General features: G+C 40.9%; 1 protein-coding gene across 2 annotated transcripts in view; it reads left to right on the top strand.

Moving 5' to 3' along the window:
- Positions 1-16,224, top strand: part of disc1 (DISC1 scaffold protein) — a 47,691-nt gene that overhangs the window by 26,108 nt on the left and 5,359 nt on the right. Inside the window, exons 10-13 of one of the 2 annotated variants that reach the window (XR_006828403.1) lie at positions 1,937-1,997; positions 9,331-9,574; positions 10,625-10,660; positions 11,817-11,861. Coding sequence is in view for 1 of the 2 variants with exons in the window: in XM_046071041.1 (XP_045926997.1) it covers positions 1,937-1,997; positions 9,331-9,574; positions 11,817-11,861 (350 nt within the window). In the remaining variant the exon portion in view is untranslated. The remainder of the gene's footprint in view (positions 1-1,936; positions 1,998-9,330; positions 9,575-10,624; positions 10,661-11,816; positions 11,862-16,224) is intronic. The other variant, XM_046071041.1, reaches the window with a different exon arrangement.

Below are 16,224 nucleotides of genomic sequence, written 5' to 3'. Positions count from 1 at the left end.
TGTACAAGCTCTGTGCCATCGAAGTCAGGCTTAATGCCCCCCATGTATTATTCAGTGGCTATCTACTTGCAGGCTGCTTAACGGAGCCAGCATGAATGGAAGTTGACAAGGGAAACTCTGTCAGGTAGGATAGGATCTCACATAGCAATTAGAGGGGTGGTAAGTGAGCTGTCTGGTCCGCATACACCAGATCTGCTCACCAGATATGTGATAGCTACTCCAGCGGCCTCCCTCTTCCCTCTGATTTAGCAGGATTGACCACTTTGAATTAAAACGACTCTCAGGAAAAAGTCTCTTTCTGAGAAACACACATGCGACCCCCACAAATAGCCCATCTCATTTCTTCATCAAAGTATGGACAAGAATATGTGTGTGTGTCACACAATCACTTAGTCTCAAACATTTTCTTTTAATCCCTGCTGTGCCAGCCCCCAGCTTGTCTCATCCTGGAGCGGATGCTGTCTAATAACCACCATCAAGACAATGATAGAAATTATATTTCAATCTTCAGTGGGATTCAGAACACTCAATTAGGTGACTGTCTCTCTCTGCGTGAGTTCTAGCCAATGTGAGAAAGCTAAGTAGTCTCCAACCATTTTTGTCTTTAAAATTCATCCTTCATGAAAAAATTAAGTAATGTCTACTTGTCACCCTTTATCATATGTTTTTAACGTGGGATGTACTCTATCAATGTCTCTGTTCAACATTTTGGGAAATATGTTTATTCCCTTACTTGCCGAGAGTTAAATGAGAAGTTTGATAACACTCTCATGTCTGTGCAGTAAATAGGAAGCCAGCACTTCTAAATCTCACTAATTAACTTGTTTGTTTTAATCCAGACAAAACCCGTAGTGTTAGTGTGCCTGTTTATTTCCTGGCTTGGGGCAGTAACTTCCTGGAGTCTCATCTGATTGGAAGTAACTGTTAAGTGGTCAAGATATAACATGTCAGTTAGTGAGTTTTAGAAGTGCCAGGCTAGCTGGCTCTGCCCAGCTGCATTTTTAGTGTACAGACGATCGGTATCAATCGTCTCGTCTAACTCTCTCTGATGTTTTCCCAAATGTGGAACTAGTTCTTTACCATTTTAATTAATAATCTTTCTGAGATTGTTTAATATTTATATGTATTATATGAATATATAAATATTTGTATATTTATTAGAAAGAAAATAGCAATGACTATAAAAGAGTCCCGACCCCAAAGTGGGAACCATTGCTCCAGAGTTTGGGAATCTGACTGGTTGTTGAGGTGTACAGGTGTTGTGATAGGCAGATATATGAGGCCAGCTTTGTGTGTGTTTCAGTGGGGAGGCGGAGGGTTGTATTGAACATTATAACTAGTGTGCACATATATAGCGGTGCAATTTGATATAAGTGCATCATATTGTGTTTAAAGATCTGCTGCTGCGGGGGGCATATTCTCATGTTTCATACATGAGCTCATTAACGGCGCTCAGATTGCCCTCCTCTCCATCCTGACTAACGCTCAGCCAGCCTGCGTCTGCTTCCTCAGGCACAGCTCACTGCTGGCAGAAAGGCACAGGAAGCAGCATAAGTTATCCGTCCAACTTTATGCCCCACAGAAAATCTGGCACAGGATAAGGACCTATGCCATGAAAACCCCCTTTATCCTCAGGCCGTTTCCAATTTTATCCCTTCTTAGAGCAGTGGGAATGATCTTTCCTCGATTGTGTGTTGGTCGTAAGAGAGAGCCAGCTGGGCCTTTGTGCTGAACTGTACTGTTGCAGTTTCTCAGCACCACCATTGTCACCTACTTTGATGACTACTACCTTCCCTAACGGAGTCCATGTACAATATAGCTAAGTCAGTTTTAATGGTATTAGAGCTGTGATTTGTTGCTAGGATACCCCATCAAAATAGTAAATGAAGTGCAAGTAACAGGCTGTTGTTCTCTCTCTGCTTCTCTCTCCATACAGAAACCCTGCTGAAAGAGAACACTACCAAGTATATCAAGCTATTGGAGGACAGATTGCACAGGTAAGATCGTTTTGTGCTGTCTCTCTCTTATTATAAGACATATATATTTATATATGTATTCCACAGGAGTAAAAATCAAGGAGACATAAAGAGAGCAACAGCCTCCAGGGAATTTCTTCTCACCTCTTTTGTCCTCCAACTAGAGCACCTTCTCCCCAATACATCACCTCACCCACCACGTCACGCACTTACACCTTTTTCTCATGCTGTTGTCTCCCAAAGTCCCTTTCTCACATTTCACTTCATCTCTCACCTACGCAATTTGTCCTTCTCTTCCCACCTTCTCACATATTTTCTAAACCTTTATATTTTTGTATTATATTCTCTACATCAGCTCAGTTACCACCTTTTCCCTCTTCTGTGTAAACCATTCTAGACAAAACAATATCTTTTTCTGTCTGTCTCATTTTTTCTGTCTGCGTCTCGGAGCACCTAAATCACTGAGGACGGGGCTGTTGTGCTGCAGGTGGTCGCCCAGCCCGCCTGACAGTTACACAACAGCATTGTGATGGGATGAGTGGCTGACTTGTCGAGCAGAGGGTGTGGAACCCAGTCAACTGTTGACACCATACGCCTGTTTATGCTTCCTTATGGAGATTAGAGCTGCTTAGCTCGTCTCTTCAGCAGACAGACAGCACAGAGCAGCTGCGATGTGATCGACTCTTATTCTCAAGCACTTTGGAACCATTTGTGTTTTACAGATGGATGAATAGAGCAAGTAATGTTTTGTGTACACCATATGAGCTCTGCTTTCCACTCGCTCTCTTTTTTTAAGTGTTCAGAGGAGGACGGTTAGGACTCCTGGGCTTCCTTTGAGCCAGGAAAAGCCTATATTGTCAGAGAAACTGTGTGTCTGCTTGACCCATGTCTCTGTATGGTGTGTGAGAGGGGGTAGCTTTCTGTGTTGCATCCTTGGAGAGGCAGGGTCACCTCTTTGGAGGGGAGCCAGGAGTCAGTCACACAGTGCAAGGCTGTTTGTTGTTAAAGGATGCTCAGGCTGCTGCTCTGCGTGGTCAAGGAGCAACATGGCTGCGATCTCAGTGCCCAGCAGGGAGGCATGCTTTCTAGACCTTTTCTGTCAATAGGACAGATGGCTGCTTTGTGTTTTGTTTGTTTGATTTTTCAGAGTACCTGTCTGCGCCATAATGTGAAAAATAAACAAAAACCTTGGCAACACTAGCTGACTACCTGAAAGAGCCATTTCAATTAGGAGAGTGAGCGAATATTTGATTGTGCACATTCAATATGGAAAATGTTAACTTAGGGATGGACAATATGGCCATTAATATAATCAGGATAAAACATTTCATATACTTCAATATAGATATAGATCATGATAAATGTCAAATCAAAAAGTTTAAAGGCGGATTTTTGTGAAGTGAAAGAAGTAACCAGATGGTTAATTGTGGTTTTAAATATTCTTCATGGTCAGAACATGACGAACATTTGATGCCAAACAGTGGATCACTTAACAAATATGAACATTGAACAGTTATGATAAAATCCTTTTTCAACAAATATGCATGAGTAAAATTAAGTACAATCTTTTTTCAGTCTTGTAATGGGAGTTCTATGAGTACCATCTCCAAACAGTGATGTAATTAATGTTACTCACTGAGGGCCTCTGGTTTATCAGGTACGGGGTCAATGGGAGGTAAATGTGTGTGATGCTTTACGATGTGTCCAGGGGGTCATGTCTTTCATTGTTTTACAACATGTACCAGGCTGTACTAGGCATGATTGTCTTTACGATAGATTGTGATAGTGGTAAGATAGTGCTGACGCTGAGATTGGGATAAAAGTGTGCTGAGACTCTGCAGCTCACTTGGATGATACTCTGATGCGTGTGTGTCCCAGTCAGTTCCTTCTGCAGAAGACTTGAATAAATTTCACAGAAAGACAAGTGTTGCCTAAGCCATTTATTTGAAAACTCGAATTGCCAACGCAGTCTCTTTTCCTCAACAAAATAAATATCTTAATAGAAAAGTTAAGTTCTAATTTGTTCATGATTCAGATGAATTATATCAAATATTTATTGAACATTTATTTTATTGCCCTATGTTAATAGTCTTTGTTGATTAGACCCTACCGTGACATCATGGTATTTAAACAGGGTGCTGAAGCCATTGGTATAGAATCCCCCTCAACGGAGTCTAGACATTGGTGGTTATTTATCTAAGACAATGCTGAAGATCTGGATGCGACGAGGAGTGGACCTCTGATGAGCTCGATCTAGGTCTGGATATGATGAACTGGAGGTGAAGGGGGTGGAGGAGGGCTGCAGTGATTTCACACAGAATTGACAGCTGACAGCAGCAGTGAGGAGAACAGATTTAAAGTTTGACAGTGACTACATGATTGGCTAACGGAGATCGTGGCAAAATCTAGAGTCCCTTGCTGTCTACTGGAAACGGGACCCTGAGTTTGTCAAGTTGGTAGCATACTACAGGTGGAGGTTCCACATTAGCTCTGCTCCACTTTCTGTTTCCCCTGGGCCTTTCACTCCAGCCTCCTTGGATTCCACAGTCGGCTGACCTGCAGCATGCTAGCCGCCAGCCTTCACTCCGACCTGCTAATCCAAACCTTCACTTCAGTCGATTAGGTTTGGATTCAGGTTTGGAACCTGTGTGTCTTGAGCCAGCTAGCCCAATACCTGCCTGTTCTGATCCTGCCCTGGAGCCGCCTTCTGGGAAGCCCTCCAGAAGTGTGGATCTCACTGTCATCATGCCTCTCTGTTGCCCAGCTCCTCCTCTTTGCTGCTGCCCTGCACCTCATTCTTATAGAGAACTGATCATGACAAATTCAGAAATAAAGACAGAAATAAATAAATACTCAATAAATAAATAAGCATCCGATTACATGCACAAAAAAATAAAGTAAATAAATAAATGTAGGCAGTAATTAAATTATACAAGGAGACATAAATGTATATATCTATTTTAATTAGCCTCTTTACTTTTTCACCTTTGTAATAATTACCTTATTTATTTATTGTCCGTTATAATCTTATTAATTACTTCTTTTTTAAATGTATTTATTTATGTCTGTTTTATTCTTCCGTCGCATTTTCTACCCTATTTATTTCCCCAATGGTATTTATTTCCTTTTTACATTTCTCTATGCATTTCTGCCTCATTATGCAAATGAGGTGGGGCTGTGTCTCAAGGGGTCAACTTCTCCCCTATTGGCGGACCAGTCAAACGGGAGAGCTCTAGACCTTCTCTACCTGCACACGTCAACAAGCTTGCTCCTCACAGAGTCAGATGGCTTCCTTCAGTGCGCTGAGGTGTTTAGCAACTCTGTCTGAAGACAATACTACCAGCCATGTATTCCTTCCCTTTTCGTGTGAACAGATGTATCTAACCACATCATCATTGAAAGAAAAATCACATTAAAGGACACATATTTGAGTATTGGGTACTGTAAAGTAATTTCCTTGCTCACCACATACTATATTAATTGATTTGGCTCAGATCCGCCTCAATAACCAGAGGCGGTCCAGATGAAATCACAAGTACAGCTTTGGCTTCAGGCAAGGACCAGTAGCCTCCACCAGCTCCAGTTTGGCACAGTAACAATATCTGGCTTGAATGAATGTGCAGTTGTCCCCTCATGCAGACACACACACACACACACACACACACACACACACACACACACACACACACACACACACACACACACACACCCATCATCCACTGTACATTTTATCTGTCAGCTCTAATGTACATTACTGTTGATGGAGTGTGGAGGTGAGGGGAGGAGGAGCGGGGAGGGAAGGAGAGAGGCAGATTAGTACTGGTGAGATGTCTGGTCTCCGTGGAGACGGATTGTGTTGAAAAAACCAATTATCTCTTCCTTGCTAAAGACTAGAACAGGATGTTAGAGCAGCGCAGATGCTGTAAGTGTGTCACCAGAACAAAAAGCATTTTATTCAGATTAGCAGCACAGCACAGTTGTTTAATACATTATGTAGATGTTTCATTAGGAAATGCCTCTCGTATTTTTCCTGCAGTTTATGCATTCTTCTGTTGAGATGTCATTTGTCATATTTAATGGATACAATGCAACTGGTGTTGATGGCATTAAAATACAAGTACAAGACATGTTCTCTCAGGTGAGTCGAGGACAAGCTGAGAGCATCTAAACCGGGAAACTGAGTGGGGGGAAGAACTCATCACTTTAAATGTACAAAATTGTGAATGTACATAAGAGATATGTAAGGTGTTTGAAACAAAGGAATATGGGTTGTTCAATCATCTGCTGTAAACACCTCCCCAGACATCAAGCCACCCACCATCAGTTCAAACAGTTCTGTTAATCCACCATCCATCACACCTCATCCAATAGTCCCCGCCTTGTATTTCATCATATTATTAGCACCTCTCCTCAGCTGGTGTTATTTGAGATGTTGCTGTCTGATTACCATCTCCGTTTTTCCTTTCTAATGTGTGATTTCTCTTAGTGTTAATGGCTTTTGGGGATCCTAAACATCACAGACACTGACTTGAGTGTATAGGCGAAAGTCGCATTCATTTTATTTTATTCAGAAGAGTAATTTTTTGAGGAGTTGGAACTTACTTTAACCAAAATACACTCGCAGCTTGATCTTTAGATAGCCAGAAGGTCCAGGTGTGACTGAAGATAGTTGTTTTTCACGGCCTATTACTGGTAATGTGTGACACCTGAAGATGTAGCTGAACATTTGCCTGATGCTGGGTGAAGTTCAGAATATTGGTCGGATAGTGTGTGAACCTGCTTTGTGCCTTTTCACTCTGGAGGCACACTGAACCTACTGGTAGCAGCAGGACCAGACCGCTGCTCCTTGGTTCAACAGTTATATTTATAATCCTTCTTCCGTAGCTGTCTGTGTGTGTACATATTGCCTTGAGGAGAAAGAGCAGTCCTGTCAGTCAGCAGTCCCACGGGGGGGAGTGAGAGACTGTAGAAGGAGTGTGCCTGCCTGTCTGTCCTTCTTATTACTGCACCATCAGCAGAGCAGCACACCCACACCCTGCCACATCAGATGGCAGGCCAAGCGGCTGCCACCAATTAACCCCTGGGCAAAGAGTTCACACTGATGGGCACCAGGACGCCACCATCACAGGGATGCTTGGTAGCTGATGTGTTGTCTGAATTTTCAGTACAAAGAACCCTAATTCCAAAGGCAGTTGTTTATAATGAATTGTGGTTTTCACTGAAGAGAAGTTTTTGTGATAGATGAGGCCGGCTTTGACATTTTTAGGGGAATTTATGATTGTACAACTCTAAATCCCCACAGAGAATGATTTATGGGTATGTGTGTAAGTTAACACATGTGTGCCCACCCATATCTGTGCGTGTGTGTGTGTGTGTCCCTCTCCACTTCAGAAGAGACAAATAACAATGGCATGGCTCACTGGGTGCGTCCCCCACTATTGCAGAATTCAGAAGCAGCGGTGTTGAGCAGCGAATTGGCGAGGGCAGGGGGGCTGGGCCGAGCAATTTTTCTATTGTGTGTGCGCCAAATGAAGGTTAGAGAGCGGCTGAGAGGCGTGCGTTGGCAGGGTACAGAGGTTGGCAGCCTTTTCAGGCAGGAGATGGGCTGGAAAACAAGTGGCATTCAATTTTCAGGGGGCCTCATCACTTAGAGAGGAAGGAACAGAGGGAGAGATTACAATATTGTCTGGGTGCATTTTGCCTTTGAATTTGTTTATATATGATGGAGAATTTTTCAAATCTTGCTGCTCAGCAGGGAGGCACTCTCTAGGTGAAAATACTGAATATATTATAGAGGCTTATATGTAAGTATATTTGTGCTTAGGGTATGAAATTGTTCTGTTTATTTTATCATTCAGTCAGTCAATGTGAGAATTAGTGTTTGTGACAGAGAACCTCCTCCTGGGTTGGAAATTGGCACATACCGAGAGATTGAGGACATTTCGTCCTTAAAGATGTTCAATGCTTCTCAGACTGTATAAAAGCCACATCTTTGTCCCAGCATCCTGTCAGCTTTAGTTTGATTTCTTCACACGATGGATTCCTGGAAGCAGATTAGTTGTCAAGCAGTAAGGTAGAGGCAGAATTTCTTTCTTACTTTGAAATATTTGCGCTCTTTAGTGTGGAACATTGCCATTTCTGTGTGTCTCTTAAACCATATTAAAGTTAGAATTTCTAACAAGATCAATGGATTTTGTTCCTAACATGTCACCTGGGGCCACAATTATTTGGGAATGATTTGTTATCTAAAAGGTCACTTAAAGAACAAGAGGAATACATATGAATATTTTGAAGGTCAGAGGTCTCAAATGTGTCAGTGGAGGAGTATTTCATTTCAAGAAAATTAAAGCCAAAACAACCTGCTTATAATTCAAAATCAGTACTCTCATCCATAGACTGTATAGTCCATTATGCGGATACTATGTGGGGATACCAAAAGTGTTTAGTGTTACTGGAAAACACACATATTTCCTTTCACACAGTGACCACCTTAAACTAAATAATTGAAGAGAGGACTCCACTGGTCAGTGACCATATTGCTAATTTTTTGAATGATATATTCAATCAGATGTAGCTGCTTTAATTGTTCTGTTCTGTTTTTACACTGGGAGCTTACAACTGGGGTATCACACAGGTCAGGGTGAGGATGAGGGAGAGTGAAAAAGGATGATTGTAACTCAGTGAGTAGATAAACAAAAAGCAATCTTCTTGTCCTCCCGCCGAACTCCTGCTCAATGACCCCGGCAAAGATGAACCCATCCGGGCTCTGTTTTCTCTCTTCGCTGCAGCTCTTTGAAGAAAAGGTCAGCCCACCAGGAGGACGTTCACTCTCATTACATTTTGTCAATGGAATTACAATCTTTGAATGATTCATTTCTCCCCTGTCGCTCCTTTGTCAGTGCTTTATTACAGAGATGCTATTAAAGATGTCCTTTACTGTGCGTGTACAAGTACTGTGCTCAGTTACCATGCAGCAATTCAGTCATGAGGTCATACTGCACCTCAATGTATTTTAAAATAATTTTTGAATGTGCCATTGTACTGAAATCAGGTTACTTTACAACAAACTATCTGTTCAGCATCTTGCAGCCTTATAAATGTGAATTCAGTGTGAGTGGTATTGATCTTCTCATCTAACTCTCCGCAAGAAAGCAAATATAATATTGTGCCACATTGTACCATATTGCATGACACTGTTGTATCCTACAGCATGATGTTACTAATGTGTATGCTATTATATATCATTATGCTATACCATGTTGTATATCAGATCAGTGTATCTTATCACATCTTGGATTGCATCGTACAGTGTTTTTTAGTACTGTATAACATACTGGTCTGTTCCTCTCTGTAGCTGTGGCTGTCCAGGCTTGGAGCGGATCTGGGAAGCCGACCTGGAAGCATGTAACCTGTTCTTGCGAGGCCTCCAGCTGCGGACTCCAAGCTGCAGTGGAGTAGACATCGAGGACCTCCCCACTGCAGCGGTTTATTTGCCTACCCAGCCGTGTACCAAAGACGAAGAAGACTGCGCAATGCTGACTGCTTTAGGAGGGCGCTGGTGTCCCGAGGCAAACTTACAGCACTCAGAGTTCACTAAGGTAACGCAGCAATGTCTTGCTAACAACACACAGTGTGTTTTTCATCTAAATGCCTGTGGATTCGTGCATGACGGATTGATATGCTGAGATTTTTAGTATCTTGAATGTAAAAGATGACCTTTCCACGCGACAAATATTTGCCACTTTTTCATATTCACTTTTCTTGTTTTCTTTATGTCACTGTGGTGTGAAGCATGACCTCAAATAAAGTAGTCCTGCTCAGTCAGTCTTACCACTTTACTGGAGGGGACATTTTCAGTTTGTACATACCGCTGTTGTCAGAATATAAAAGTCTGTTGACTACATTTAGATGAGCAGCAGTCTATTAACACGTTTGCTCAAAGGTATTTCTAAATGTAGGCATGATGGAGGCAAACATTTGGAAATATTTTGGCTTCCTTGAAGAGCTTCATTCTTCGGAGTCCAGATTTAAGAGTCTCTTTATGCATGGTTACATGCATTTATTGAGAATGCATGTGTGTGTGTTTGTGTGAGCGCTCTGTGCTGGTCTATCTTACAGCGAGTTGAGGTCCACTGCCTCAGGGCATAGTCCAACTCATTCTCTCCTCTCCTCACACTTTCCTCCACCCACGTAGTCTGAGATAGGAACAAAGCCAACACAGCCAGCATTAATAAAAATAAAATTGCACACTTGCCAGACATGTTTTTGAGAGACTATATTTTGTTAGTATGGCTCACAGATTGTGATTTAACATAACATTTGCTGTTTTTCAACATTCTTGATAATATATTTTCAATTTACTTTCAGTATGAATTTACTGGACTGTGGCCATAAGTGCATATTTGTCAATTTTTGCTGCTGTTGGTAGAATTTCCACTTGCATGAATTAAAACTGGAAGCTGTGGATTTTCATTATTATGTTTAATTCTCCTACTGTTTACCCTCTTTACCTTGTCTCACATTTTCATAAATATACACTCGCATTGATGTCTTCTTTCCCTGCCCTGCCTGACCGCATTTTACAAACTGCATGGATCTATTTTCTGCTTTCCCTTTGTTTCTCTCTGCTATTCTTTCTCCTCCTAAAGCCTGGCCCCTCCTAACATTTCTCCAAGAACTAAAAGGTGAGACAGCCAACCAATTTCTCTCTTTTTGTGTCCTGTGCGCTCTATTTTCTGTGTCCTCTAAGATAGAAACAACTGGAGCTCAATGTAGCAAAATGTCCTCTGAATTCACCCTAGGCTGCAATACATTTTAAAAGTTTTAGATATTAGTCCAAATCCTTGAATATTTTATAACATCCATTCAGAGCAATGAAAGACATTTTCTTTGGAAATGAGTCACAATTTTTGCTTTGATTTGTTTGGACAAAATACAATTAAAAGAATGCACAAAATTCATGGACAGAGACGCAAAAACACCTTTGTACTGTTAAGTGTCCCTTTAATAACATTTAACATGAATGTCAGCACATTGCCCTGTCTAACCAGCTAACATGTTTTTTCATAAGAATAAGCACCTTGGAACATCTTCTCAAGACAAGAGATAGATAGCAGCACATTCATTGAAAATGTTTTGTCCTGCAACTCTGGCCTATTCTTGGGTGAAACAAACATATATCTGGACACTAATTTGGTAGATATGAGAGTTTTCATCTCAAGGCAACAGACAATAGAAGAGTATGTTATCCAGTTTATACCCGCCTTTGCAATCTGTACCTTGGAAACAGCATGTGACAAATTATATGTTGCTGTGAGATGGATGAGAACAAAAGCTATCCAGTTTGTGTGAAGTCTTAAAAATTGTAATGTTTAAACGATCTGATACAGATATCGTATGAAGGGTTATAGATGGTCAACTGCACCTGTTGTTTACCGGAGAGCGAAGTGTTGAAGCTGTTACACGTTACCCCATTTTTAATTTAAAAAAATAATAATTAAAACTTTGCTCATTATTATTTGTTGTTACTGTGCCTTATTATGTACTTACCCTAAAGCCACAAACAATATGTTAGCCTCCAATAGGTACAGTAATTACCGCCTTCCTTAGTGAAGAATGTACAATTACACACTTGGAATACTAACAAAGGAAACCTGCAGTACAGATGAGGCAGTTAATCTATTTTCCCCTTGTCAGTTTTGGTGATGAATAATTACAACCTCTTCTCATTATGATGATGCTGCACACATACAGTACACAGCCAACATAATTGCATTTTCAATAATTCATGAGCAAGTTTATGACTGTGTGGCCTCAACAAATGCTTCCCTTTTGTTGCAGAAGCTGGAGGAGTTTTTGTTCTGTATGGAGGACAATCACCCAGAGGTTGGTAATGCTAACACTGTCACTGTATGGTTGAATGTTATCAGTGTAATTAAAGTGTTTTATTTATGCTTGCCTTAAATGGACAAAGAAGAATCAATTAGTTGACCTTAACTTAAACATGACCTCTGTCACCTATCTGTCTGTCTGATCAATACTGATCTACATGAGAAGCCTCTGTTGGTGTGGCTGGCTGCCTGTCGATGCCTTTTTAGCAGACCTTGATTTATACAGTGGAGGGTTTTGCTGAGCATGTGTTCTCCTTTCAGCACCTCCCTGCTTTAAATTCATTCATTCATTTATACTCTTACAGACCTGGTAGCCAAACGTTAAAAGGGCACTTGAACTTGTTACGGGGAGTGTCCCATGTAATGCTCTAACAGGTTGTTATTTAGCACTTAAAATTTGTCAATATTTGAACAGAATTATTGCAGCATGAATCATATCTGAGACCGCTCCACATGTTGAAGCTATGTGCATTAGGCTGTAGTAAAAGCAATACTGCTTATAGAGTTTGGAAAGTGGTGCCTTTGTAAAAGCTAAGCTGCAAACGTTCGCATGTCTGGATATGGCCACTCCCGCTACACAAGAATAAGCATTATGCAAGATAGCGTTACATTTGTCAAGCTCATGGTTTAGTGCTCACCCTCAAAGATTTTTCTGTTGTAACGTTAAAAATTTAACCATACTGCTTGAAAATACAAACAATGAAGCATAAGTTTAATCTATGTCTTGCTTGTAAGTTGTAGCCAAACGGAATGAAACACACAGGTGTGATCGTACATATTTCCTTATCAACTAGGACTAACTAGCTAGGGCAATACAATAAGATAAAAAGTATTTATTTCTGTGTCGCCTACATAAATCAACAACCGGTGAGGAAGCTAACTTTTTGCCGGGGACATGTAGCATTTACCTTACTCTTTTAGCACGGTATCACAAGTGCATATTTGAGACCCTTTACAGTACTCTTGTTTTAAAACGAGTCAACTGAAAATATTGAAAACTCAGCCAGAGACTTTACTGTCCCTAAGGGGAAATTCCTTTTCACAGCACTGTACACATCAGACAACAATAGCAGACGGTTACAGCATAGTGACAGACAACACCCATTGCCAGTTCAGCGAGGCCTATTATTTAAGGTGGCTATGACTGCGGGGATTAGGCTGCTCCCGGAGCGATCCCTCTCGCACTTCAGTCTTGTACCTGCACCCGGAGGGCAGTAGGATAAGACGATGTCAACATTTAAACTCAACTCACAGAGCTAGTTTGCTTGATTAGTTGTAATTAACATTTGCTTGCAAGAGTTGTCATTTTGCCGTCAAATTCTAAGGCTAGAAATGAGAAGTTGTTTCAAATATGACCTGGTATTTTAATTGTAAATGTGCCAGCGTTTGTAAAGTTTTTATAATGTGCTGTGCAAGAACAGAAAGCTTGACAGGCTTAACAGTAGGCTTTCTAAGGTTGGAACGGCCAGTTTATGCTCATGCACAAGGTGTAGAGGACAGTGACATGATTTCTGTACTAGGCAACTTTGTATCACTGTAAAATTCCTCAATCACAATAAAGTATGATGTATCACTGAGTCAAGTGATATGATGGCTGTTAAGTGGTATTGGTATCTTTGTCTTGGTGATGTTCGCGCTGTGGAGGAGTTGGATTCTCTGCCTCGCAGAGCGTCTGACCTCTTTCTCCTTTCCATAATGACTTTAAGTAAATGATTTCCACTTAGCTGCTGCCAAGCGGCTGCCCTGCTGCCACAATGGAGATTGATTGGTGTGTGTGCAAGTGTGTGTTTTAGCACAACCTTTTTTTCTTCTAATCTCCACTAATTGTTCTTTTATCCTCTCAAGGTCCTTAGATTCCCCTCTTCATTCTGACCCATAGTACCAAACAGGAATAGAGACATTATTAAACTGAAATGTTGATGGCTTTTGATTTGCTTTTTAATCAGGTAGTTTTTCGGGATAATACCATGACATTCACACAAGCCCTGTTTAAACTATTGACAAGAGATGATTGCAGTGTCCTGAATCCTTACTGCATACAAACTATGTACAGTCGCTACTATACCAGTTATAACATTATACTGTGACACTGCAGTTACAAGAGACTCACTAACGTGGGCGTACTACCAATTACCAAACTATCGGATTTACTTAACCTGGTCCTTTTCACTCAAGCTTTCCAATTTGCTTTCTAATATCTTGAGGTCTCACCATTATTTGGAATTTGTTTTTAGCACTCTGTCCCAATTCCATACTGCTGCATACTAACTGTAGGTTATCTTAATATATATGATTGTTTTTGCACTGCAGCTGTGAAATCGGCTTTAGCATTTTGTACTAACAGGTATTAGAAGAAGTACATGTGCTGTCAAACTGCAACTTGGCAATGTCACTGCCAATCAAACGTCACAAAAAGACAGTGAGATATTTTTCCAAAATTGTGGACAATTATGGAGGTAATTGAGCGACCTCTGACATGTATAGCAATTGTAAGTCGCTTTGGATAAAAGCTAAATGAATAAATCTAATGTAGTATGGAATTGGAACACAACTCAAAAAACAATTGCAGGTGGCGGTCCGACTTAAGAAAGATCTTGGAAAAACAAAAAAAAGATTTGTTTTTTAGTCTTCATACTTTCTTTTTTGGAGTAAACTTATTTTTGTCACTTATCCAATGTGAAAACCCTGCATACTCCAAACCTGCAGTGTGCAGTATGGAACTGGGACACAGCTAGAGACTAACACCTTAAACTGTCACTGTATGTTTGTAGATGATCTCGTAGATGATCTGGGAAATGCATAGTATTTCTAAGTGTGTTCTCAGTTACTTACTAACAAAGCATCAGTGATAACAAAGACACTAGTTAATCATAAGCTAGTTGATTTCCTTTTGAGTTTGAAATGAATTCAGCTACTTTATTGTTTGTAAAAGCAATTATTGCCTTGAGTGTTATAACAGTGCGTTATTATTGCTTTCTATTGCCCGCCCAGTACAAAGTATCGGTCCTAACAGCACCCATGGGAACATGCACAATTACCTGCTGCCTCTCACTCATTATTGCTTAAATAACCATACCAGTGCATACATGAGTCTGAATATTGAATTTACAAATAATTGGCTCAAGTTCATGCTTCTGCAGTCTGCTTTGTTTACTTTTGGTCTAATAATATCAGCACTATTTTTGCATCAAGAGTCAATACGCAAATACATGTATACCTGGGATTCTATCATGCAAATTGATATGTTGTTGAAATCTCATTTCCCATGTTTCTTGTTTGTCAAAGGCAGTGGCAGCAGAGAAAGTAATTTGTATTGTTTTGATCACCACCTCAGGAGCGAAATAACAGATTTTGAACGGTTGTAACAGCTTTTTTTTTTTTGTTTTAAGGTTTGTGTACAAAGATGCTAAGAAACTGTTTGGGAAGCTTTCAACTGTGCCATTCGGCGCAGTGAGCTTTTGTTTTCTATCCTGTGGTTGGATTGATTTTACAAATGCTGACTGGAGGCTGTAAAGTATAGAATCAATCAGCTACACAAACACTGGGCTTTTATCTGCTAAAGAAGCTCCTAACTTTGACAAACAAACAGCACAGTGAATAAGTTGACTGTCTTCCGTCTTGGTATAGGAGGACAGTGATCCCTGCATCTCCTAAGGTGACACCTGAGGACGGACCTGTGTTAGTTATTGTTTTTTCATTCAATCAAGTGCCTCACACACAAATACACAACCATCCAAATACTTTAAATTATTTGTCCTGTGGCCTGTTGTGCCTTTAAGTCTTACTTTATATCTTAATTGCATCAGGGATGGCTTGTACATATTGTCGCGCCTCGGGCCTGTAGTACAATTGTTTTGGGGTGTTACATCATCTGGAGAAGGAGCGCTATTCCAGGACGGAGACCAGAGACATGACTTTCCAGTGATTGTTCTGACACCTCTGAGCTGCAGGGAGTTAATATTTCCTACCTGCAGCTATGAGTCAGGTTAGGTTGCTTTCTATGTGTTGTTCGACGAGAACACTGGGTCTGCGTGCAGGTGTGTGAGTCTATTTGCCCAAAGTGCGTCTGTGTACTCTGGAGCGTGTGTTTGTGTTCTCTGTGCTTGTTAAGTGTGAAGAAACTAGGACACCATGTCTGCAAAGGGGCCTGTTCTAATTATGGCCGGTACTGTCCCTGAATGCTCTGCCCTACTGCACTCTGCTCCTCCACCAACCTGATACCCCCCCCCTTTCAAATCCATCACTTCTCTCCATCTGTTGAATGACCGAGGTTGACTCATGTTTTCACCTTTGCTCTATCACCGCCCCTGTTTAGCTTTTTCTCTGTGCTGATCCTGCCCCACTATCAGCCATAGCCA

This window comes from Micropterus dolomieu, linkage group LG15 (genome assembly GCF_021292245.1).
Source record: "Micropterus dolomieu isolate WLL.071019.BEF.003 ecotype Adirondacks linkage group LG15, ASM2129224v1, whole genome shotgun sequence".
Taxonomy (NCBI): Eukaryota; Metazoa; Chordata; class Actinopteri; order Centrarchiformes; family Centrarchidae; genus Micropterus; species Micropterus dolomieu.
Note: the sequence above shows the minus strand (reverse complement) of the source record. Positions and strands in the feature narration are given on the sequence as shown.